Source organism: Pocillopora verrucosa, chromosome 3 (genome assembly GCF_036669915.1).
Source record: "Pocillopora verrucosa isolate sample1 chromosome 3, ASM3666991v2, whole genome shotgun sequence".
NCBI classification, from domain to species: Eukaryota; Metazoa; Cnidaria; class Anthozoa; order Scleractinia; family Pocilloporidae; genus Pocillopora; species Pocillopora verrucosa.
In genome coordinates this window covers 22,522,353-22,546,155 of record NC_089314.1, presented here as the reverse complement: position 1 = coordinate 22,546,155, position 23,803 = coordinate 22,522,353, and the positions used below count along the sequence as shown (strand labels likewise).

Sequence of the window (23,803 nt, the reverse complement as noted above, 5' to 3'; positions counted from 1 at the left end):
TCAGAATAACACTCAGGTACACACTACCCAAGAGGGTATAGAACAGATTAAAAGTAACCCTCAGGTATACAGTACCCAAGAGGGTATGCAAGAGATTAAAAATAGCCCTCAGGTATACACTACCCAAGAGGGTATGCTACAGATTAAAAATAACCCTCAGGTATACACTACCCAAGAGGGCACGAAAAATTGAATTCACACCAATTTTTATCAGGACACCGCGCTTTGTCTGGAGTCTTTCTTTGAGGCATCCACCGTTAATTTATATAATTATTATCCTTTACTAGTTCCCGAATTTCGTTGTCAAGCTCGGCTATTCTTGACTGAAATCTTTGCAATTTCCCATGATTTTTCGACTGGAGGCATTTCCCGCCTAAAGTATACGGTCGAGAGCGATTTGATTTACCGCATCAACAGCACGATTATATTTTGAGACCTCGCGAATCCATCTGCTGGAATTCTCCTTGTCTGATTAGTCCAGAACAGAGACCAATTGAAGATATAACATACATGTTGTTTGGTTACCTGGCTTTGAACGAAGAGCCTTTGTTGGTGTGCTTGAGACCTGCTAGCGTGAAAGAACGTATTGTAGTTATCGCGGAATCGACGAAACAATTCGTTCTTTGCAAAAGCAATCAGCCTGATTTTACATTAACTTTTCGTTAGCACATACCACTTCTTTTCGGGGTCGAGATTGGATCCCGTAACTATAGAAAGCTCAGCTGATCGATCGAAGACTTCAGCCTCCATGATGAGACGATGAGATCGCGACAAGTAATTCCAATGCAAGATTTATTGTGTTTCGTAATTGACATTCGAGCATAGATGAAGTACTAATTATTTGGTGAACTTTTAACTTATAATCAACAGGTTTAAGTAACCGCACAGACACCTACCGACCGCAAGCGTTCATGCAATTCTCTACACTGATGACAGAAATATAGCACCTTCGCAGAATGCATGCTGCGAATTTTTTCGGGGCCAAAGCTGCTCATGTAGTTTTCACTGCATCAGAGACGACGGCGTCAAAAGCGGTTTCGATATGCCGCTTTCGATTTTAAGTCAGTTTGATTTCCTACAGATCGTACATCGCTCATCGCAGCAAGTTGATAGTCAAACCGTACTTGCGTCTCCGTACGGTTGCAGGGTTGAGGCCATTGAGCATGTGGTCAAACTAACAATAGAGAACAATAGTCTCCACATGATTTGGCGCAAAAATATGTATGGATACTTCTGCGCAGACCTAACTTGTTCCAAGTTTTACATTTCCGAGAGCGAAACTTAAGAGAACTGCAAGCTTCTTTGCGTTTACTTCGCGGGATGTTCTGGTACGACTTTATGAACAATATTGAACATGTCCCTTTTTCTGCAACAAACACAAAACGCTCTCTCATCTCGAGTTAAATTTTAGAGCAAAACTTCTCGTAATGGACATAAGGTTTGAAAATTGGGGACCATCACTTGGGATATATCGTCGGATATTTCTCAGTTTTGGCTGGGGTATATTCGGTCACGTGATGAGATTGATTAAGACCAACCGCGCGCAAACAAATACATTTGATGGATTATAAATAACATCAGACTTGGAAGAAGCAAGTGTGACTAAAAAACCTTTTTAATGCATGTAGCAACATCTTATCTAAAAATCAAAACAAGAATTCAATAGGATTCAGTTGAATTTAGTAAAACGTGGAGATTAACAGAAGAAAAACAAGGGAGGGGAGGATCAGTAAAAGAAGGGGAGTGAGGGGGGGGTGGGGAGGCGGCGAGGTTAAAAATGTAAATAACGTCTTTTTATCTGCACAAAGTCTCCACTCAGACTTAAGGTGATTCCTCAGAAAAAAAAGTTATCGAACAATTTTTTAATTATCCTAAAATGTTTCCTACTATTGTCTGTTCGAAAAATACAATAAAAAAGATACGTCACCCTGCTTGTTTACGAGACATATTGGGCCAAACTTACCCCATTCATGCCTGTACTAGCACTAATCACGCGCGTCATTTCATCGGTTCACAGTACATTTTACTGCAGCTAGAAGCAAGGGTATTTAAAGAAACACTTGAAAAACTTGATAGGTAGAAAGTCTCGAGCGTATGGAATAATTTGATATATCATTTGGGAAAATCACGCAAATTCAAATAACACCGACTTAATGTTCCTCAGGTCATTCCTTTCAAGATCATAATTTTCTCAATTTAAGGGGGATAAATTGTACGCCAAAATTATGCAAAAGAATATATATATGTCACTGTGCTCTTTTAAGAACGAAAGACCATCGTACCTTTTTATCGGTCCATGGATTGAAAAACAATACCGTATTCTCGGAATGCGCGCGCGCTCATTCCCCTAATGACGTGATTTTTATGTGCAATACAGGATGCGCGGTGCAAAACTGAGGAATCACCTTAATTTAGCACACTGGGTTATAAAGTTATGTAGCTAAATTGGAACGTTTTACTTAAAAATTTAGGCAGATGAATGTAAGTTCTGCTGGCTGTGGGAAAGGTTCCTTATGTAAACGTGCCGTACAGAGATGGCTGTACTTTGAAAACCTAGGCCAACATAAATATAAACATTATAAAATAATGAAAACATCGTCTCTTTTTACAAAGACAGCACAAAAGACAACCGTGCACACGACGTAAATAAAAACTAAGTTGGCCAATTTAGCTCTTAGCATTGTATTCTCGTATATTTTCAGTCCCACACAGTAAGTAACGGTGAGATGGCTGATCTTTAGTCGAGCACTCTTTTCTAGCTGCTATACACTCTCTTCTACTTTGGTAGGAGAGTTTGGACTTCTAACAAAATAGCATCCTATCTTTCCTAATTTTCTCGAATCTCTATCCTTTCCTGCACGAAGGTTTTATGACTAATTTCTAGAGTAAGAGCGTTGAGGTAACAAGTGTGACTCCAACAGGGCATGGCTTCTTACAGGAAAATAAGTGCAGTTCGTGGAACAACTCTTCTTTGCTGTGATCGTTTATGTGGATGCTAAACACCAGTCGACTTGAGGAGGTTAGAATCTGAGTAGGTTCGCTGAGATATGAGTCCAGGGCTCCCTTCAAACGACCCAGATTCAACTGATAATGGGGTGCTTATCAATAATCTGTAAACAAAAGTACCAATTTTCGTCATATTGGGAGCAATTTTCAATCGATTGTCATGGGCAATCAAGGCTTGCGTTGGTTTTGCTATACTCTGCTCTTAATTTGGCTCAAAAAATCGTCGAATTTCTTCTAGGTTTTGTAAGTGTTCACAAGGAGTACGAGGTATGTGCCTAATATCGAATGGTGACGAGCGAAGCTAAAAAATAATTTCAGACGCGTTTTGAACTAGGCTGAAAAATGCATAAGAACTTCATAATTCTAAGAGTATACAAAATACGACAAATTACGCCAGAAATTGGGGGTTTTTTGACCAGCATATTGTGTTAAGAAGTCCATAGACTCGCTGCATTGAAAAGTTAAAGCGTACGTTAAATTCCCTGAGTTTTTAACATGTTCCAACTAAATTGTGCAAACAAAACCGACTCTACATGACCTTCATTACCGGCCACGTTCACTAAGAGCGTTGGAGCCCCCTTTTCGAACTAAGTTACCATCAACTTCTCGCTAATCCGCATGAATTCCCATCAAGAAAATAAAATCTTCCGTCTCAGCTGACTCGAACTGCCGGGCCACTCAACCACATTTTCGTTTCTTATCAGCGGTAAGCGTCAACTTAGGCTTCACCGTCGAGGTCAACATAACTTAAATGACCAAACTAGACATGACTTCAAATACAACGCTTATGTAATATGCATATAAATACATCTCTGGAAGAAAATCATTGCACAGGAATGAAAATACTCTGCAGTAGTCTACCTGATCACTTGGCAAAAAGCATTATGCTTTACTAAGAGGCCACAATTTACCACATTAATAATAACAAAATACTAGTCTGCGAGATAAATATCAACTGCGGTGGTCATAAACAATAAGTTACGCGGTAATATCTTACATAAAAAGCTGTTCAAGTCACATTCGTTACAAAGGTATAGGGACTGTTTGTTAAATTTTATCAAGTTTTTATTAAAGATGTTAACTATTATAGTCATGTTATAAAATAACCAACGAATTGGTTGACTGTAAAGTTGACTGTTTTATCTCCTTCCAAGTTAGTTACGATATAGTATCAATTGAAGAATATATTTGCAAAAAAAAAACGTTACAAAAGATTTTTTTCTTTTTTTCCCATGAGGAATAGGGAATATTACTTAATCTTTATTTATACTCGCACGTTTTTTTTTCAGATACTTACGAAAAAAGGATATTTTTTAAAAACCATGTTTATAAAAAAAATTATAAAATGCTTAATTTAAGTTATAATTATTATTTTGAGTTGATATTTTTTTCTTCATTCTATTCCACTTTATTGGCTATATAGTGTAATTATATGGTCGCACTCTGTGTCTGGTCTCTAAACTTGAGCTCAGGATTCTGCGAAAACTGCTCTGAAGAACTGTGGTTTGAAAAGGCTGAGTGTCAGATGTTCGACGGTACATCATCACACTTTGAGAGCTGAGAATTAAAACAACAGTTTACCGAGTTTTATTTTCTAGTTTGTTAGTAATTAATTTATTTAAATTGCCCCTAATCCGCCGTGTTTATTCATTCATTTATTTGTTTATATGTTCATGTATTTGTCTGTTTTTTTTCATTTATCTTATCATTTATTTGTTCATTTTTAATCCTTTTATTGTACATTCATTCACTTATAATTTTATTTATTTATTTATTTGTTTATGATCTTTGTTTTTCTTTCACTTTCAAATGTTTATCTACATTTATATTTCTATTAAAGGGTTCTTGGCAAGTACAGACGAGAGAAAAATAAGGCGAGCGGGGGAATTGCGGGTAGGAAAATGGCTTTTACTCAAACTCTTTCCAAGTCCTATCGCGGTTTCCGTTCGCTCTACGTTCCTCTCCACCGACAGAGACCCTGGCACAAATTTAAGTCAAATTTGAATCAGGTAACACTTACCCGGCACTGGTGCTACTTGGAGGAAAGTGCGGCACTGGTGCGCGTTCTTTCTGCTTCTGTCTCTTTTTCATCAAAAATTTACCTATGGACGACTAAATAGGAAAAAAAAATGGAGATAGTTGCTTAGATAATGAACACTTCTAGACCAAGAAGAATGGGACTGAGTCATTTCTGGAGACAACAGGCAGCGTTTTTGAGTCTGGAAAACGAGGTGGGAAAGGAAGGGGGAGGGGGGTGAGGAGAAACCCCAACGATAGGCCAGTAAAGGTTTAAGATATAATAGAGAGTTAGGGCGCGTGTCTAACACGCGTGTTAACCGCGCGAGAATCAAATGTAAGACAAGACCGCAAAAGAAACCTTCACGATCCTCGCAACAACAAACTTGTTAAAGGCGAATACCTTGAGGGCAGATGTTGGTTTTTATGAACAATTTGATAGGGCACCGGCTGAAAGAGACAAAAATTATTGTACCCCGTTCAAACTTTTCATCGATAGCAACATAAACTGAATCCGCTTGTTAAAGTAAGTTTTTGTTATTATTATTTAGTGACGAGGTGAAATCAATGCGTGAGGTTTTTCAGATATTCTGAAATCACACTTAAGACGAGATATATTAAACGAAATATTATATCGGTTCGTAAGGAATTTGATATAAGGATACAAGTCCTGTTTTTTTTCCTTGTTTTTATTGACCAAACGCTTTGAGCCGCAAAAGTACTCAAACATTTAAATTAATGCTTAAATCGTTCATTGTCTCTAACTGACTTGGGAAAGCGAGCAGACGAAGACAACGTCAAAATCAAAACAACATTAGACAGAGCTAATTACATATTTACCACAAGGAAATTATTCACACAAAGTCCATTCATATTATCCCAACTGTGTGGTTGACATTTAAAATATACTCTTTCTGCAAACTTCATTTCTCGTGACCGCGGACAGCCAACGAATCGGTAAGAGTTAAGAGGCATTTAGCATCAATATTACATCAACCCAGGTAAATTTGCTCAATTTCCTTGAGAAACATCAAATTCCCATTTTCTCATGATAAACTGGATATCAAGTGGTATCACATTCGCTAAATCACGGCCACATAATCCAGCGTATTTTTCGGAACAATGTCGAAGATCATTGTAAAAACATCGATAGCAAATTCCAATATCAGCAGCATCTCGCGATATAGCTTCGAAAATGCACACACGGTTTCTACATTAGAGACATTTCCTCGCGAAAATCTTACCCAGTCAATAACATTATCTTAATTGCCAATGGACTTTGACACGTCTGTCATAATATGACCTTCGAACAAATTACTCTAAAGGGGATAAAAACATGTTAAATCGTGCCCCGCTTTTTTCCACAATCGTTCCCATACTAAGTATATTGGTCTAGAGTTGTGTGAAATCTAGACATAACGACCATTATGGGCTGGTAACATCAAGATTTTCACAAGCATCATCGCACGGTGGACGCTTCGCGACAAAGCGCGCGATCATGCCTTCGAGGCCAAACTACCGGAGGAAACAGGAAAGGTTTCCTTTGAAAAACAAACGAAATTTTTCGGAGGAAGAATCCAGTTTACCGATACTGAATCCATGAATAATTGTTCCGCGCTGTAAAGGACAAGCCTTTTTGCTACTACACTGAACATGTGCTACAGAGATACACGTAAGTACGGCTTGGAAAACCAACGAGTTTAAATAGGAAGTCTGAAAAGTGGGTTGTCATTTTCGATCATAATAACAAACACACATTTTGTGTCGATAATCGCTTTTCGATATTATCAAATACGCTTATCTGTTCCGGTTAAATGAACGACTTTTAGATGCATCAAAGGCCTCCAAATCGCCAAAAAAACATGCCCTTTTCTTATTTTAGAAGGAGGTTAAAAAAAAATGACAGGAATTAATTCATTGATTCTAAAAACACTGATCTCCAGCATGTTATCATGGTACAGCTATAAATTAAGTGTTTACAAAAATTCAAAACATCCGCGCAATAACATGGGAAAAACAAAAATTGTTTTCGCTCCTAAAAGCCTTCAAAACTAAAGCAGTCTAAGGTTAAAAGTGTCAAAGAAAAAACACCTGACAAAACGTTAAGTATGGAATTCATTTTACCAATGAAAACTCGCAGATCGCAAATGTTCTCAGAATTCTCACAGCCGAGAGGCATGTTTCTAAATTAATGTCTAAGAGCAGCTTTAAAATATTTCCGAAGGTGTATGCAATACACCTTCGGGAATATTTTAAGGCAATAAGGCAATGTTGCATAATATTCTAAGGCAATATTGCAAACAACGGTTATTTCTAAAAATATCTCACGCACGTGATAGAATAACCCACAGACATGACTGAAGAAAAGTTCTCCTAAAAATAACAGCACTTCTCATAGATTTTCGATACTTAAACGCGAAACACGTAGGTACATGTAGATAGAAAGGGCATGTATTTGTATTCATAGATGCTTTCTCAAGACAAGGCGTTTTACTCTTCGAGCAGCCAACCGTAAACACCTATCACCAAAATAACTTTATAGCATTGCCAAGTGCTCTTTTAGACTTTGTAAGATAGCTTTTCTCGGCAAAGCCATCTAAAACTAAAATTCCCTTTCCAAGTCACAGGTATAAATAGAACATCTACTCAAAAGCAACTTACTATCAGCGATGTCTTATTTCTCCAGTGATTGTTACGTTGAATAGGGGCACCAAATAGAAAAAAGGTACCATTTTAACCTAAACTATAACGGATGGAGACATTCGCAATAGGGAGACCGAAAGTTTACATCACAGTTAACCAGGGCAGATTTTTTAAACATATTCAGCTTATTCTTCTCTAAGCCCAAGCGATTTTACTCGATGTCAATTATCTTTTCGCTTCCTCGTGAACGCATACACTCGGGTTTTCTGGAACATGGCTATCAATCGTAGGGTAAAATGCTTTTCTTTTTTTTCTTTTTCTTGTTTTTCTTATTTTTTGGATATGGGTCTAGCGCTTTAAGCGTGAGGAGATTGTTTTTTCTATCCATGCGTACGTCCACGCGTGCACGTAAAACCCGAATGAAAAAAAAAATGAAAACGGTCTAGACTTGGGTTTGCACGCATCCACGTGATTCTTCCACGATTGTTTACATGCACGCAAACAGTCCACAATCGAGCGAGTCATGAGTTACCGCAGCAGCTCGTGACGCGCGAGTCCTTTTCACGCGCAAGTAGTTTTAACGCGCCAATGGTGACCGGTTGACATAATGTTACACCAGGAAGAAATGCGCGGGAAGCAGCAGCCATTTGATTAGATATGTCTGGACCGGGGCTATAGGTGTTGATATAAGAGATGTAAAAAGAGAAAACAGACATCGTTTACACAACGTCCAGTCTTTCTGCTGTAACATTCACACATGTAACATCCTAAAACTCTCCTCTCCTAACTGCAAAAGGCCCAAACATCGCTCCACGTGGTTTTCCAATCCTAGGTTTGACTGAGTGTGTGAAATGTTTTACAGCATGTACTATTGGGCCTAGCTGATTTTCAAGAAATCAGAAAGCGACAGAAAAAAGAAAGAGGGATTGAGTAGGTCGCGGGAATTTTTCAAAACCGTTGTTGTGATTGTTGTTGCTGTTTTCTTTTTTGATCTGTTTTGTTTGACTGTTTGTTGTTTTTGATGGAATTTTTGTAACATCTGCGAGTTAAAATTATTAACGGGCTTAAAAAGAAGTCTGAAATAACAGCGACTGTACCAGACTCAACAGTCCGACTGCGACATAATCTTTGAAAACCTTAACGGGAAAGTGGGTGACTGAAACGGTGGAAGGGGGAAAGGAAAGGTTGGGGGAAGGATCTGGGCCCAGGTGCTCAAAGGACGGATAACGCTATCTTACGCATGAATCCAAGGTAGCTGTTACAGAACGTACGGCGCTATCCACCTGGGTCCAGTTGTGTAAAAGTCGAATAACGTTATCCAACAGATAAATCGCTATCCAGTGAATAAGTGATAGCAAAAGGTATGGCGTTATCCACCGGATAGAGATGTATCGAGCGGATAGTTTTATTCGAACTTCGAACAACTGATAGCGATTTATCAAGTGGACAGCGTTATCCACCCTTTGACCGAGGCCTGTACAATTGTGAAAGGAAAAGAACACATCTTACCGATCTTGACCTGGATTTATCATCGGACACTTCGTTTTTACCACTGCCCTTCTCGCTGTTGCTGTGGTGACTGGACATCACCACTCCCGGATTGGAGTTTAGGGAGCCGTATTTACTGAGCGAGCCGTAGCCTGATGACTCAGATGATGTATCTGCAAAACAAGCACAAACAGGTCCATTTACACAATTGCTTTGCTTTCTCTACGCTTTAAAACTAGCAAGTTTTTTTCCTTGGTAGATACACTTTTCCCTGAAGCCTTGCTGGAATAAAAATTTCCCAAACACCCCTCTAAAATTTGCTCTGCAGTTGTCCTAACCAAAACATCCACACGAGCAAATTTAACATTGACAACAGGCATATCAGTTTTGTGAACTTAAGGTACTTGTCTAGCAAAAACTTTTCGAGAACTGCAAACTACTCTCCATGCATTTCTAGACACCCTGGTTGAGAGAAAGTGAGCAATAATCCTTGCGAAAACATAAAAGTCAGTGAGGCTCTAATGGGCGAAGTAAACGTTGTAAGCATCACTGAGTCTGCGTAAAAAATCCAGTCGTTCATCACACATGCGTCTAACTAACAGCGCAAGAACGAGCCAGTAATGACGATCGTGATAAAGACATTCACGAGGACAAAACCTAGAAAACAAATGCCTAGCTGTGTATCTTTAATGCAAAATAACTCCAAGGCTTAAAAGTACAAATTCAAGAAAAAACCATAAACCAGGGCGTTGACAACCGACTGAAGTCTCAAACCGTCTACTCCCATCCCTCTCTCCATCTATCCATCAAACTAAGCTACCTCAAAAGACTGAATAGGACACATTGCCCTACGCGAGCAATGAATTGCGATGCGCTTTTTCACTGTGAGGACGGTTTCAATAGTTTCGCAAAACCTCTTTCCCACAACTGACTAAAGAGCCAGAATTTTCTTGATCAATAACCTACAAAACCCCCTTCTCCACGCTGCCCTCTCCCCTTCAGGCAGAATAAAATAACATATAACTACACCAACACAAAAACAAAATAAAAAATAATCAGTGACGATCAAGTAAAATCAAACGCGTTGCTATGAGAGACAAGCCGGATATAGCGAATTCTTCCCTGGTAAGACGGTAGGTACTTTCCGCTTTGCTGAAATGTCTACGTTACACCATCACGCTTACATGTCACACCATCTCAAGGTAAGTAGAGATCTATGTTAATTCCATAAGTTTAAATATGTCATCAGAGGGCTACAATAATCATTACAAGGTTCCCTACCACGTGGAAATAGCTTTTTCCAAGTCCAGCAACATATACAAAAATTACCTTCCACGTGGAACGCAAATTATTGAAACCAGTAACGTGCTGTGGTAGTACTTGCTAATTTTAACGAGAAGCACACTTAAGCAGCAACACTGACCTATTCCATGCTATCTAAAGAAAAACAGCAAGTGCGAGATGTTGTCACGTGAATGTGTAAAGTCAAGCCAAAGTCGCATCACTCAGAAACTACCTTGGTAAAAACTTAAGTATTAGCTTGTCCAGACACCTGAGTGCTTAAAAAGTTTCAGCTCCAACAGCAAGGAGGTGAGGTTTTTTCACAAGGCAAGTAAATCAATACCGAGAATACTGGAATATTAAAAGAGATAAAACATCAACAATATCATGTCCACTCCGCTATAACTGCCGCCAAAAACTTAAAAAAAAATGAAAAAACCACATTTGAATTCCTGATAGATTAGTGAATATCGAAGATGCTGTTTAAAATGTTGTTAAACAGAGAAGCTCAATAGATTTTAAACTTGCTTGGACATATCTAGTACCGGCGGAGAGGAGAGTACCTTTCTCATCGCTATAATTACGCATTTCATGTACGTCTCCTCCAAACAATGTTTCACAAATTGAGATGCTTTTTGAGATAGAGACGAACTCCTATGAAACGAACAAACTAGCAGAGGTATATTTTCACAAAATAAGTTTTAACACATAGAAACAAGCGAAAACGAGAATTGAAATAGGATTTCAGACACAACCACGAAACTGTGACATGATGAAATCGATCGCGGGAGTCACTGGAAGGTTGCAGAACAAAACAATCTGATTACATTTAGTATTTTAAACTATTTACTCTGTTTAACCTTATAACGGGAGAGACAAAACTTTTTAAAATCTAGGCTTTTGAATGTCAAATAGTTTTCCTTGCTTTTGAAGAAGATGGAGATATAACCACTCATCGTCGTTACAACGGGACAGTTCAAAATAACAAATGATATCTATCGGATATAAGTAAAAAACTGGCCAAACCTTTTAGTACAATTGTAAATATTTGCACAAAGATCTAAAATAAGTTCTTGCTTACGCAGAGCATCTTCACCCTCGGAAAAGGAGAGTACGTCAATAAAAAATGCTTTAAATTATCATATATCTTCCACCTCGATGGCATCTTCTTAGAAATAGCATGTTACCTTACTTTGCACATATCCGTTTTAATAACATGTCCTTCTTAAGTTGAATGTCATATCCTTGAAAAAATCTACTATCCCTACTTTTCACAAGCAGCTTGTAGTACGCAAAGATATCTCGCATAAAGCCTAAATATAACTCTACAAATTCAAATGCGTACACGTTGCTTCTCAAAGCCTTGAGTTAGCGATCAGTTTGCAAAGGCTAGCATGAAGATATTCAATAAAGTTATTTGGTAGCTTTATCTGAGTTATTGTTGCTGTCCTTCTTGCCCCGTCCGCTCAGTCGCAGTATTCCAGCCAGGAAGATCTCGCTATACCTTCTGACTATACTTGAACTTGTAACCTCATCTGAGTTCAGGAGTAGCATTGGATAAAAAGACTCTCAAAAAACACAATACTAAAGTTGTTTGTACTCTGTTCCTTCCATCGTTATTTCATAATTACCTGACAACTTCCATAATGTATCATCTAATTCAAATCAACCAAGCAAGCAAACCAAGCCAGAGCAACAAGGTAATTTAGTATTATCAGCTGAGTTGATAACGTAAGTTGGCTACCGTAAAGAGTTTAAAAGCTGACGTTTCGAGCGTCAGACCTTCGTCATTCGCTCTGAAGAAGGGCTAACGCTCAAAACGTCAGCTTTGAAACTCTTTACGGTGGCCAATTTACGTTATCAAATCAGTTGATAATACTAAATTATCCTGTTACACTCTTCCACCGACGCAGCACCACAGTTTCTTTAGAAACTTACCCCGTTTATCCGAGCCAGAGTAACCCTCCTTTCGTCCCTCCACTCACTTCCCCCTCCCTACCCCCCCCTTCCGTTCCTCCACCAACATTCCTCCTCCCTACCCCCCTTCCCTATTCCCGCCCATCATTCAGTACCACGAATTGTTAACGGTGCTATAACATGATTCTGTGAGACTTAATTTCTAGATGAGCACTACTGCTGCCTGTAAAACCTCTCAAAAAAAGGCACGCTACAAGAAAAGTAAGGATTCACATTTTGACCACTGATACTCAGTGGCCACAATGTGAGAGATTTCCGATCGAGTGTCGAGACTTGTCGGGATATCCTCATTTTTGCTCTTCTAAGTTTTGTGATTGATTAAAAAAACAACTCGCACCTTCAACTCAACCAATCAGATGCTCAATGCAATCTGGTTACCAGTATTTTGCCGCGTTTCAGAAATAGGTGATTATAGTCATTTTCTTTGATATCTCAATGGCCTCTAGAGATCCTGAAGGCCTTTGTGTTATGTCGCATTTTGGTTTCGGTCTAACCACACTCAATCAAACACCTCTCTTAAAATTATCGACGTTGAAATATACATCAAAAAAGTTCTGTTTCTCATATAGTTACCTGAATAATTTCGGAATTGATCCTCTAGGAGCGCTAAAAATAAAGCATACTAGCAAGATGAGTCATTAGGTACATTAATTAATATATAGATTTAGCCAAGCCTAAAAGCGGAGCTCGCATTTTTTTTTCCCGCACGTCTCAAGGGCACAACGCCTTGCCCCGGCTAGGACTGGAACCCGGGTCGTGCGACTCGGAGCCCAGTGCACTGACCACTGGACTACTGAACAAAGCCGTAGCATTGGCGGTACAGTTGACCACGCATGTTAAAAGTAGCACCTTGTTACGGTCGTACATCCAAATTTTTTTGGCTTGATGGGTTACTACTATTTTGTATAACTATGGGGCTACGCTCTGCAAGCTCCGCTATTACAGAGTGACTTAATGCCAGTCCTTCCAACGAATTGCAAACGGTAGCCTTTCTTAATTATGCGACGGTAGATGGATAACTCTTTTCGTGTTGGGATTCGGATTTCTTCTCTGTCCCGCGCTCACTGAACACGAATAACAGCTTTCTTTACTCGAAGACCATTATCAAAATTTACCGTTTCTGTTATTCCTATCCTACATTTGTGCATATCATCCTTACTGCTTCTGATTTGAATTTATTGCAATTCTATCTTTATGTACCTTGTGCTTCAATCGTCAGGTTTTCGACTCTGGCCACTTGTTTCGGTTTCTTGCCACTGAAGTCACGACAGTTTATATCCGCTTCTGTGCGATAACAAATTCAAAATCACCGTCAGTCAAATGTCGTAACCTTGCGGATAATGTGGAAGTTTCAATGCTTATACTACTATTGCGGTAGAATAAAAATAAAAAGTTTTTAACTCACCATACTCAGAGACAAGCATTTTTATGACAGCGTCGCGTCCGTGCATGGCAGCGAGATGAAGTGGAGTGTATCCCTGAGTAAGGAGGAACAATGATCACAAAATTGGCTACTGTACTGGAAAATTCGCCGCGCGATTTCGAATAAAGGGCGAAATCACCTTTAAGTAAAAGAAGCTACCCAATAGTTTGTTTTGTGCGATAGAAACACTTAATGGACAAAATTCACTAAGACTAAGGATAATGCTGAAGGATGACGAGGATCAAAGAAAAGAGTGTAAATCACACAATAAGACATTTTGGTTCCAGGTTCAAGAGGAAGACAAAAACTGAAGCCTTTTTTTAATAAATATAGATTAACAGTTAGAAGAGAATGACTTACCCCCTGAGAGATATGTTGAAGTAATCCATGGAGTAAACAAAAAAAGAGAGAGAGAAACAACACCACATCAGTATTCGTGGAACATCTCAATTACAATTTCTACTAAATCAAACTTCTACACTATAAAAAAGATTAAGATATAAAGTATCATTAAGCCAGGAAATCAACAATAGATGGTTAAGAATAACTCGAGTGTTACTTACGTTCTGTTCAACAGGATAATAACCAGGATTATGAAAGAAAATATCAAAAGAAAAAATCCCGGTTATTCATGCAACCATTCAGGCAACGTTAAAATACGCATAACACAGGATTAATAAAAATCGTTTTTTTCCACAGTGTTTAGTTTGACTACTCTTCCAAATGATAAAAAAAAAAACAAAGAAAGATATCGTTCACATGTTTTTCCTTAACAAAAAATATTACCACCAAGTTACAAACTAAAACTTTTTGCGGGCAATCCTTGCGGTTGAGTAACGAATCAGAACACAGCATCTGCTTAATTTTACCTAGTTAGGTAACCAATCAGAAAAAAGCGTTGCTTCACCTTGGTTGATTGAGGATCGTGTCATTTTATAAAAATTGATATCATTTCGATATAAAAGACCAAAAGAGAGAAAAAACTTCCATACCGTTCTAACATTCACATCAATTCCTGTACTAGCTAGAAGCTTCACAATATCGGCTCTTCCATGCTTGGCTGCCCAGTGGATTGCACTCTACAGAGAGTCGAGTAATTTCCATCAGCATTACCCTTCATTCTTTTGTCCAATCCCACACTTATAAAGTTACCAGAACCTTGCTATGAGAACGTACACCCGTAAAGCTTTATTAACTTGAAGCGAAGTTTGAAAATAATCATAATCACTTTTAAAAATATATATATTAATAAAGATGGAAATAATTATTACAATGAGAGCTGGTATAAAGAGAGAAGTCGCAAAGGAAAAGTGATGCCCCACACATACAAATATCACAAGCATGTCAAAAAAAAGTTCCCACATTTTACTTTTTTTGCCATTACATTTGTGACATGTACCAGTACATCTTAAGGAGAGGTTTTGTTACTATTCTTTAACTAATGTAAATGCTCAAAATTTATATCAAATAAATAATGTACTTACATACTATAGTTTTGATGAACCAGCAAAGGAAGGATCCAAGTAATTTTTAAAGAGAGATGTACATACGAAAGAGAAAAAAAAAAGGTTATAATTAACTCATGTACAAACAACACAATAGCCTCAGTTCATTGACAGCTTCATGATTTGGCTAGCAAAGAATTTTCTTCAATTTGATGATTATGATTTATAAAAATACTTTGAAGTCAATATTCAGTAATATTAGCACATTTTAATTGATTTACATTTATCTTAATCAGATATTTCCATCATTTCGTTTCAATGCATGTGCAATGAATTCTTTCTCACAATGAGCTACATTTGACTTTAAATATCCTTTATATAATCCTTTACATATCCTAAAAGTGCACTTTGATCAAAACCTGTATGTGAAACACCACTGTTCAGACTTTGTATTCCACACACAAAAATTTCCAAAATACAAATTAGCATTGTACTCACCCCCTTTAAACATGCGATGAAAAGAAAAAACAGAGAAGAGTTAGTGCCTGACTTTAGCATTAAGGTAAATATCACTCAGCTATACATTATAAATTGGCAAAGGGGACAAACATCATCTAAAAACAACAATAATTAACAATTGGTTCATATGTCAGCATGCGTTCATTGAGATATGAAGCATGCAGGTAGTTTGGAGAGCACGAAAGATGCATAAGAGTTGCTCGAGGCTACACCTCAAGCAACTCTAGCTTCTTGAGTTTTCTCCTAACTTCCCAAGTGCTTCATATCTCAATGAACACACAGCTGGTGTATGAACCAATTGTTTTATAACATTTTCAACCCAATGGAAAATTTTTTTTCTCGAGGGATTTGTTTTCTGATGTCATGAGCGTACAAAATAGGAATATGAAGCATGCTCGCACAATTGAATTTGATTAGACAGATTTACTAGCTATGTTGTAACAAAGTATTGTACATGTCATAATTATATTTTCACAATAAAATTCTAATAAATAAAGAACAAAAATCATACTTATAATAAACAAATATATTTACATACCTGCATAAAGTCCTAAAACAATAAAGAAAATAGCATACTTTCAGAGTTTGACAATAAAATACATCCATGAAGAACTACTTCTTCCATTCTGTTGTCATGTCAGAAATAATTCAGCTTCAATATTTTTAAGGACTAGAAAATATTGAACCAAACACCGCCAAAAAGTGTGAGAAATTACAGTGTAGTATTGTTGTAATATTGTATCAATCTTTTTGCAGCCATAAGAACCTTTACACATACATAACCTTATCAAATTGTGATGCAGGTGAAACTTACTTTTTTAGTTGCTAAGTTAGGATCCTGTTCCAAGAGACACATGATCTGTGCCCTATTTCCTTTAGCTGCTGATACAAGCCACTCTTTCTCTAGAGGTTCCAGCTACAAAATATTAAGTCCAAAGAATCACTATCAACTAAATTCCAGATATGAAAAATAAATCAGGTATCGAGAAAGTACCTGTTTGTGAAATACAAAAATTGTAGTAATACTCAAACAACTAAGACTCAGCAGTGTACATTGATACATGTATTAAGTTTCTTGTGGTAGTGGGTGGATCAGAGGGCAGAATGAGCCATTTACAGCAATTATTCTTTACATTGATTCCCAATCATTTCTCTCATGTATCTTTTGATCCCTCTCTTTGCTCATCTCCACAAACTGCTGAGATCCTGAAACAGGCTACAAGGCTTATACTCATCAGAGTATAACTTACTACAACATACATGTAATAAGTACAATGAAACCTTACATGTGCTGTTGGTCCTCCCATTAAAAAGTCATCCCCTATTAGATACAAAAAGACATTATAATTATGCAAAATATTTAGAGTGCCACCTTAACAACATCATACTTCATGCAAATAGCTCAAAATAAATATTTTTCAATATGCACAAATAGTGTACCCTTTGAACCCCCAGGAATGACCAAAACAAACAATATACTTCCAACATCAATGCAATTCCAAGCGCAAGGAATATGTGATACAAAAAATATCACCTTGAGGATAACGTTTCATTTGACACCAAATCCTCAGGTTTACCCAACATGGAGAATTAAAAAACCCTTTGTCACCTAAATCTGCAGAGAGGTAAGGTTATTTAATAAAATACTGATCAACAAAACAATCTCACCAGAATTTTTTATAAATGTTACAAAAAATTGTTTTATTTTTCCCTTTTGAGAAGAGAAAGGAGTGATGGAAATTGAATGCATCAGACAGTAAGACTACACTGTAGGTCACAGAAGCCCATTTCCATTATTCCATAACAGCATTTGGTGCCAGAATTCCGTGTCCTGACACTCATATACTCATTATCTACTATAAGTGATAGCCACCAGCAAAATTAATATATACACATGAAATACACATAAAAACTAAAATTTGAAATTTGTTGATTATTTCCTACAATTCTTCTATTTTTATCTACTCGTAGACTTAAAGGGGAGCTGAACAGCACGCAAAGAGTGCTCATTGAGAAGTTCTTGTTCTATAAATTATAAAAATGAATGGCCACTCTAATAACGGCAGTTGATTGTCTATAAATGTATTTCACAGCTGGGAAAAATGATTTCACATAAGAAAACTGGGTCATCTTCACACGACTGCCAACACATTTTACATTTTTCTATGTTATAACTGACTCTAATTCAGTAATCTTTATAATTCACATGAAGTAAACAGTCCAGAAATAATCATGCTTGCTCACCAAACAAATAATCAAGAGAGAGTTCAAAGCATTAAAATTCAAAATTACAAGAAATTCTACATCTAAATTGAAGTTTCTGCGCAGATTAGCAGCAAGAAATAAATATATTTGGGCAAATACCCAAGAAAGGGGGAAATCTGAGATAGATTTGACATTTTTATGAACAGTTTTCATAGGAAAAAGTCTTATTTCAGAGTTAATATATAAATATTAACCACTCACTAGTTTTTCTCCTCAAACGTTTGGCCATGTGAAGGAACCACCATAACTAACAGATTTAAAGCCTTTAAATTCAACAATTGCTTTTGATCTCAATACAGCACATGTGCCTAGGGTCCCACTGTGATTTATTGCAGTAGTAAATGCATTCAAATCTTTTAACGAAACCTCAAAACCCTTATTGTGAGCCTCAATCCATTTGTAGCAGCAGTCATAGCAGGTGCCAAGAATACATGATCAATTATTGAAACAGGAAAGAAATCAATATACCCAGTTTATGAAACAATTCCATTAGCATAATTAGAAATTGAAAATTTTGCAATTCATTGACTCGTGAAATTTGCCACACAAAAAAAAAATACGACTGGGTTCATTAAACTTAGAAGGAGTACAAAATATATCAAAATTCTGCAAAGCTGTAGTGGTATTGCAGTACCTAAAAGACAGGATCAAACATGCCACAAAATCCATTTCAAATAAAAAATTAACAGAATTCAAAGTCTGTGGATCTAAACTTCATGATCTAGTGACAGAGAAGCTTCTTGTGAAGACTAACATTACATATTTTCATTGTAATAATCAACTGCTTGAACTTAAGTGTAAAATAAATACACAACATCTTCATGAAGGATTTTTTAGATATTTAATAAACAATACAAAATTAATATTCGCTAGCACAAAATATCGGTTTAAAGAGGGTAATGACCCCACAAAAAATACAGATGACTCTTTCATGTATACCACATTTGCATGTAGTGTTATGGTACTAATGATGTATTTATCCTTCTTTGATTAAAAATGTCAAAATAGACAAATAATCTAATGTAGCAGAGCTATTAATATCTTTCATTTATTTTCTCGAATTTGTTGGTCTCAACATGTCACCACTAGAAAGTTGAGTTTTTGTCAATATAACTTCTTTGGTTTGAATTTTTTTTTCATGTTTTTTTCCTTTGTTTATATACTATGTAGGTTAGTTTGTTGGCTTGTTCATTTGTTTTAATTTTTTGCTCAGGAATACAGCTTAAGTTGAACATGTAGTCTGATTGTCTCAGTGAAAGGAGTCCTGGAAGGATTGTAGTCAATAGCAGTGACATTTTGACAGCCCAGTTAGCAGTCTTCATCAGAGAAAAGTACCATACTTATTGTCTTGACAAAACTTAAAATTCAACATCAGCTCCAAGAAACATGAAGATTATAGACATGTACACCTCAGGGAGTGCTTAACAAAGTAGCTAGAATCAACAATCTTTTTTTATAAATAATACACTGTGTGACACTAACCTTCTGCGTCATCATCCATTCGATCCTAAGGAAAAGTTGATTTTATATATCAAATTCATCATAAGGTTGTGTATTATGATATACTTCATTTAGTTGTTGTGGTTCAAATTAATCCTTTGTTCAAAATCATTCTATACCACTTTGATCTATTGTTTTATTTGTGAAGTGCTCACTGTGACAATCATGACTGAAGACAACAAAAAAACTGCTTTTACAAATGTATAACACTTGAAGGAAATATTTGAACCACAACAGAGTCAACTCACATGCAGTGTTCTCCTTTTCAGGCAGTAACCGGTAACATTTACCACCTGTAGTACCTCTCATTACCATTTAAAATTGCTTGGAATTCTTGAAAATTCAACAGGTAAAAGGACAGCTTTACCAGTTTGAAAATTTATTTTGCCTGTCATGCTGAAAATAAGGGAGAACACTGCACATGTACATAATTATGCATGCACAAGTATTCACATGAAAAAATTTTAGAACTTATTTTACAAGTACATAAAGATGGCTTCAAAGAAAGAATTGGAGGCACAGGAAATAAGTCTGAAACACCCTCAGCATGACTCATAGCACTCTTGGTACATGACCTCTCATAACAATTTTGGCAAGATGTGAAAAGCCCTTAATAAAGTGCAGAGTACAATTAGGGATGTTAAGAAAGAAAAACTCTATTTGTATTGTTTTTTCATTGATTTCTCAACAAAAATGGTAGAATTTGTCCTTGAAAAAAAAACCATTATTTGTTAACATTTATTGTTCTGCAAATACATTGGAGATTATTTTTAACAAGGATTTGTAGTCAACAAATATCAGTTTACCATGTTATAATTGTTATTGCATCATATCCATAATTATATTGTTTGGCAAAAATTCTTGGAAATTGCTTTCAAACTACTACACCTTCATAGTTATGCTGCCTATCACAATTTCTGTAAATTACTTACTAAAGCTTTGTTTCATCAACTACATGTAAAAGTATACATACATGTAAGCAGGGTTTTCTTTAAGGTTTTTAGTAGCTGGAGTTTTCTGAAAAGTGTACTGTTGTGGGCCTTTTAGCCCTTCTTCTCCAAGAGGGTGTGGGAGCATGCTCACCCAGAAAATTTTTGAAAATAGAATGCTGGAAAATGCATTTCCTAGCACTTTGGGCTGTCAAACTTTGACATTAGTTGGATGCATTAAGCTGCTATCATACAGTCAAAATCATTAAATTTTGAAATCCAATTTGGTAACTGGTGAAGCCTTGCAGAGAAGCATGAAAACTTTGCTGGCTTCCAGCTCTTGACTAAAACCGTGTGTAAAATTATTAAGTAACTGGTACACTGTAAATGTAAATTTTCAATTACTCTGTGACAACTACCAACTACTGACTACTCACCAGGTCATCATTGCTTCGTGACAATCTTTCTGGCTGAACATTAGTAGTGGATCCACTCCCACCATTTAGAAACTGATTTTGCAGCATTTTGAAAGTTGATGTAGATACACTTCCCACTGAGCCTCCCTAAAAACAAGTATTACATACATGTAATTCAGTATTCACAACTTCAGTTTCCAGTCTTTGAAATGATAATACAACAGCTAATAATATTATGATAACAATAATAATTTGTATAGTGCAAATTACATAAATGGATGATGCACATAGTATATTGAAACAATAAATAAACAGGCACATTTTAGAAAATTAATGGACACAACAAATTCCACCTTAACACTTGTTTAAACTCTGAACTCCTCACTGGAGAATTGACTGCAATCTCCAGAGCCTCAGTTTCCTTTTACAACCATGTGATGTATTAAAACATTTAATCATACAATTAAATGCATAAAATTTAAATAATACAATTTGACCCAAATAATTCACAAAAGAGAACCATTTAAAAAAAAATGTGATTGGACTCACATTGGACTCCAGACCACTGTCCACAGATTCTACGCTCACCAAATGCCCTATACCATCTGTTCCCTCTCTTTTCTCTAGAGGTCTGTTTTCTTTATTTGGATGACTAAGGGCTGGCAATTCATCCTCTGTTGTTGACTGTCTTCTAGGGTTTGATTGTGCCCCTGAGCCTAAAGGCACTTCTTCCAGCTTTGCTCCTCGGAATACAGGGGGACCAGATACAGGTCGTGCCTTAGCTGGCCTAGGTGGTTTACGGAGCACTGCAGGAGCTTCCTTAGGCTTCTTGAGTACAAAGTACTTTTCTCCCTGTTATTGTGCAGAGAAAAAAAAGGATAATCTTTGTCAAGCATTTTACAAAATTTTGACTTAATCTTAAAGAATCTAATCAAACAGGATGATGCCTGCAAATTCAAAATTAATAAATGTTTAGAGGAATAATGTTATTTCAACTTTATCAAACAAATTGATTTCAGTGCAGGGTTTGTTTCCAAAAAATAATTCTTAAATAAATTATATCCAATTCACCAAAGAAACAGGTCTGGAGAATGAATCATTAATGGTTAAATTATCTCATTTCCTAAATCAAACATTATGTCTCCCAGGTGAAGCCATAATCATAAACCATTATTACTATTATTATTAATTTAAGAATAATAAAAGCTCTGTGTCATTTTACTATAGGCCCGATAAGCTCAGGGTATTGTGGAAAGGTGTGTACATATAGCTGTTTACCAAATAACAATGTATTAAAACCAACTCTTAGGATGTCGTCAGAGATGTGAATACCTTCTCTATGGGGCAAAGTTTTACCTTCCAACTGCCAGTGTTATTTACATCTTCATTTACAGACCACTCAAACTTCTCCTCTAGATAGAGTCAGTTACTCAGCCCTATATCTGCTTTTGATTAGTTTCACTATCACCTAATTGTACATGTTGCAGTTAGACTAAATGGACTAAATAGGTTCGATTATTCTTCATTTTGCTCTGTTTAGACATGTATTATCCCCGATGAAAACACAAATAGTACTGATTTGAACTTGTTTTGACTTGAAATCGTATTAACCAACATCGAAATGACAACTAGCAAGAGTAATAATTGTTAAAAGCTAATGGCAAAACAAACTACATATAAGCAATAAACGAGAACTGAAAGTTTCAACATCATTAAATGGTATAATTTCTGTATTTAATTCCCATTGCAAGTTCTTAAAATGCCTCTGATATTGAAGTACTCTTAAAAATGGTTTCCATAATTTAGCAAAAGTGGTTTCAGCGAGTATGTTAACTAACTGAGTCGATATAGGCCTTTATATGAAGCCCAAAAATAATAGTTTACATTTATCACGAATAAAATAACGATTACAAAGTAAAGAAAGCTTTAATAGCTCGAATTAGCTCCAATGTTAACAATATGCGACAATAAAATTGAAGACACTTTCTAATTACTTAGGTAATGAAACTAGTAATGCAAATTTAGGATTAAAATTTTAATTCTCCCTTGAATTGTTCGAAGAAATAAATACACCGATCAATCTTTACATTAACGGGTAACATAATTATTCACAAGTACGCCGCAGTCAACAACTTCGATTCCGTACTTACATCTATAGTTTGTACCGTCGCGATAGTATGCACAATTTCCTTAAATTCACCTCGCACTTTACCTGAAAGAAGGTATCAGTTTCAGTTATAATGAGACATATATAACGAAAAAATATATATTCCGTCGAATCGAAACGGAAAACAACAAATTATTCGACTCACTTTTGTTTGCTGAATCGTTCAGCTGTTGTCGAAAATGATGGACTAAATCTGTGTTTTTCACTTTTCCGTCGTTCTTAACTAAAAAATCCCGCACCGAGGCGAGAGATATTCCTTCGTTAGTGGACATGGTTAAATTGTTCGAAGCAAGGAAAGATTATTTCGCGAGTGTCATTATAAATACCGATGAATGCCAAATATCTATAATATTTTCCGCCATCATAACTTTTGCATGCCGAAGGGTATACTGGGAGCTCACGATTCTCCTTGTTGCCTCGCGCGTTTACTCGCGCGATACATTTGATCTTGAGAAGCTTGGCGTACCTTTTCGGAGGGGATGGTTGTTCTTTTCCGAGTTCCAGAGTTCCAAGCATCAAAGGGGGGAAGATCTTTTCACACTAGTGCACACTGGACAAGAGAATCCTTGTGCGAGAAGGGTACTACACGGTTGACACTTTTCTCCCACCTATTTTCCCGTACCAAGCGGTAAATCATGATCACGATTTAAGTGGAACATCTACACCATCATCATTCCCTTAGCTTCCTTTATTGCAGCCCAACTATGGCATGCATTTTTAACTGATAA

The 23,803-nt window shown here is 36.7% G+C and overlaps 2 protein-coding genes across 3 annotated transcripts; both read right to left on the bottom strand.

The window, feature by feature from the left end:
• Positions 1-1,604: 1,604 nt before the first annotated feature.
• On the bottom strand, positions 1,605-13,884 carry LOC131798029 (ankyrin repeat domain-containing protein SOWAHC). 2 transcript variants are annotated; one of them, XM_059115697.2, is made up of 6 exons: positions 13,817-13,884; positions 13,612-13,695; positions 12,985-13,017; positions 9,175-9,326; positions 5,027-5,118; positions 1,605-3,110 (listed from the first exon to the last, which is right to left on the bottom strand). In XM_059115697.2, the coding sequence occupies exons 1-6, from the start codon at positions 13,860-13,862 to the stop codon at positions 2,996-2,998; spliced, it is 522 nt and encodes a 173-aa protein (XP_058971680.1). In that variant the 5' UTR covers positions 13,863-13,884; the 3' UTR covers positions 1,605-2,995. The 2 variants fall into 2 exon arrangements, with proteins under 2 accessions (XP_058971680.1, XP_058971681.1); XM_059115698.2 differs by lacking the exon at positions 1,605-3,110 and adding an exon at positions 3,117-4,563.
• A 2,194-nt stretch (positions 13,885-16,078) lies between these two features.
• Positions 16,079-23,443, bottom strand: LOC131798003 (ankyrin repeat domain-containing protein SOWAHC-like). The gene is made up of 8 exons (XM_059115664.2): positions 23,221-23,443; positions 23,059-23,120; positions 21,458-21,760; positions 20,930-21,055; positions 19,546-19,570; positions 17,085-17,119; positions 16,613-16,714; positions 16,079-16,348 (listed from the first exon to the last, which is right to left on the bottom strand). The coding sequence occupies exons 1-8, from the start codon at positions 23,345-23,347 to the stop codon at positions 16,310-16,312; spliced, it is 819 nt and encodes a 272-aa protein (XP_058971647.1). The 5' UTR covers positions 23,348-23,443; the 3' UTR covers positions 16,079-16,309.
• Between the last annotated feature and the right edge of the window lie 360 nt (positions 23,444-23,803).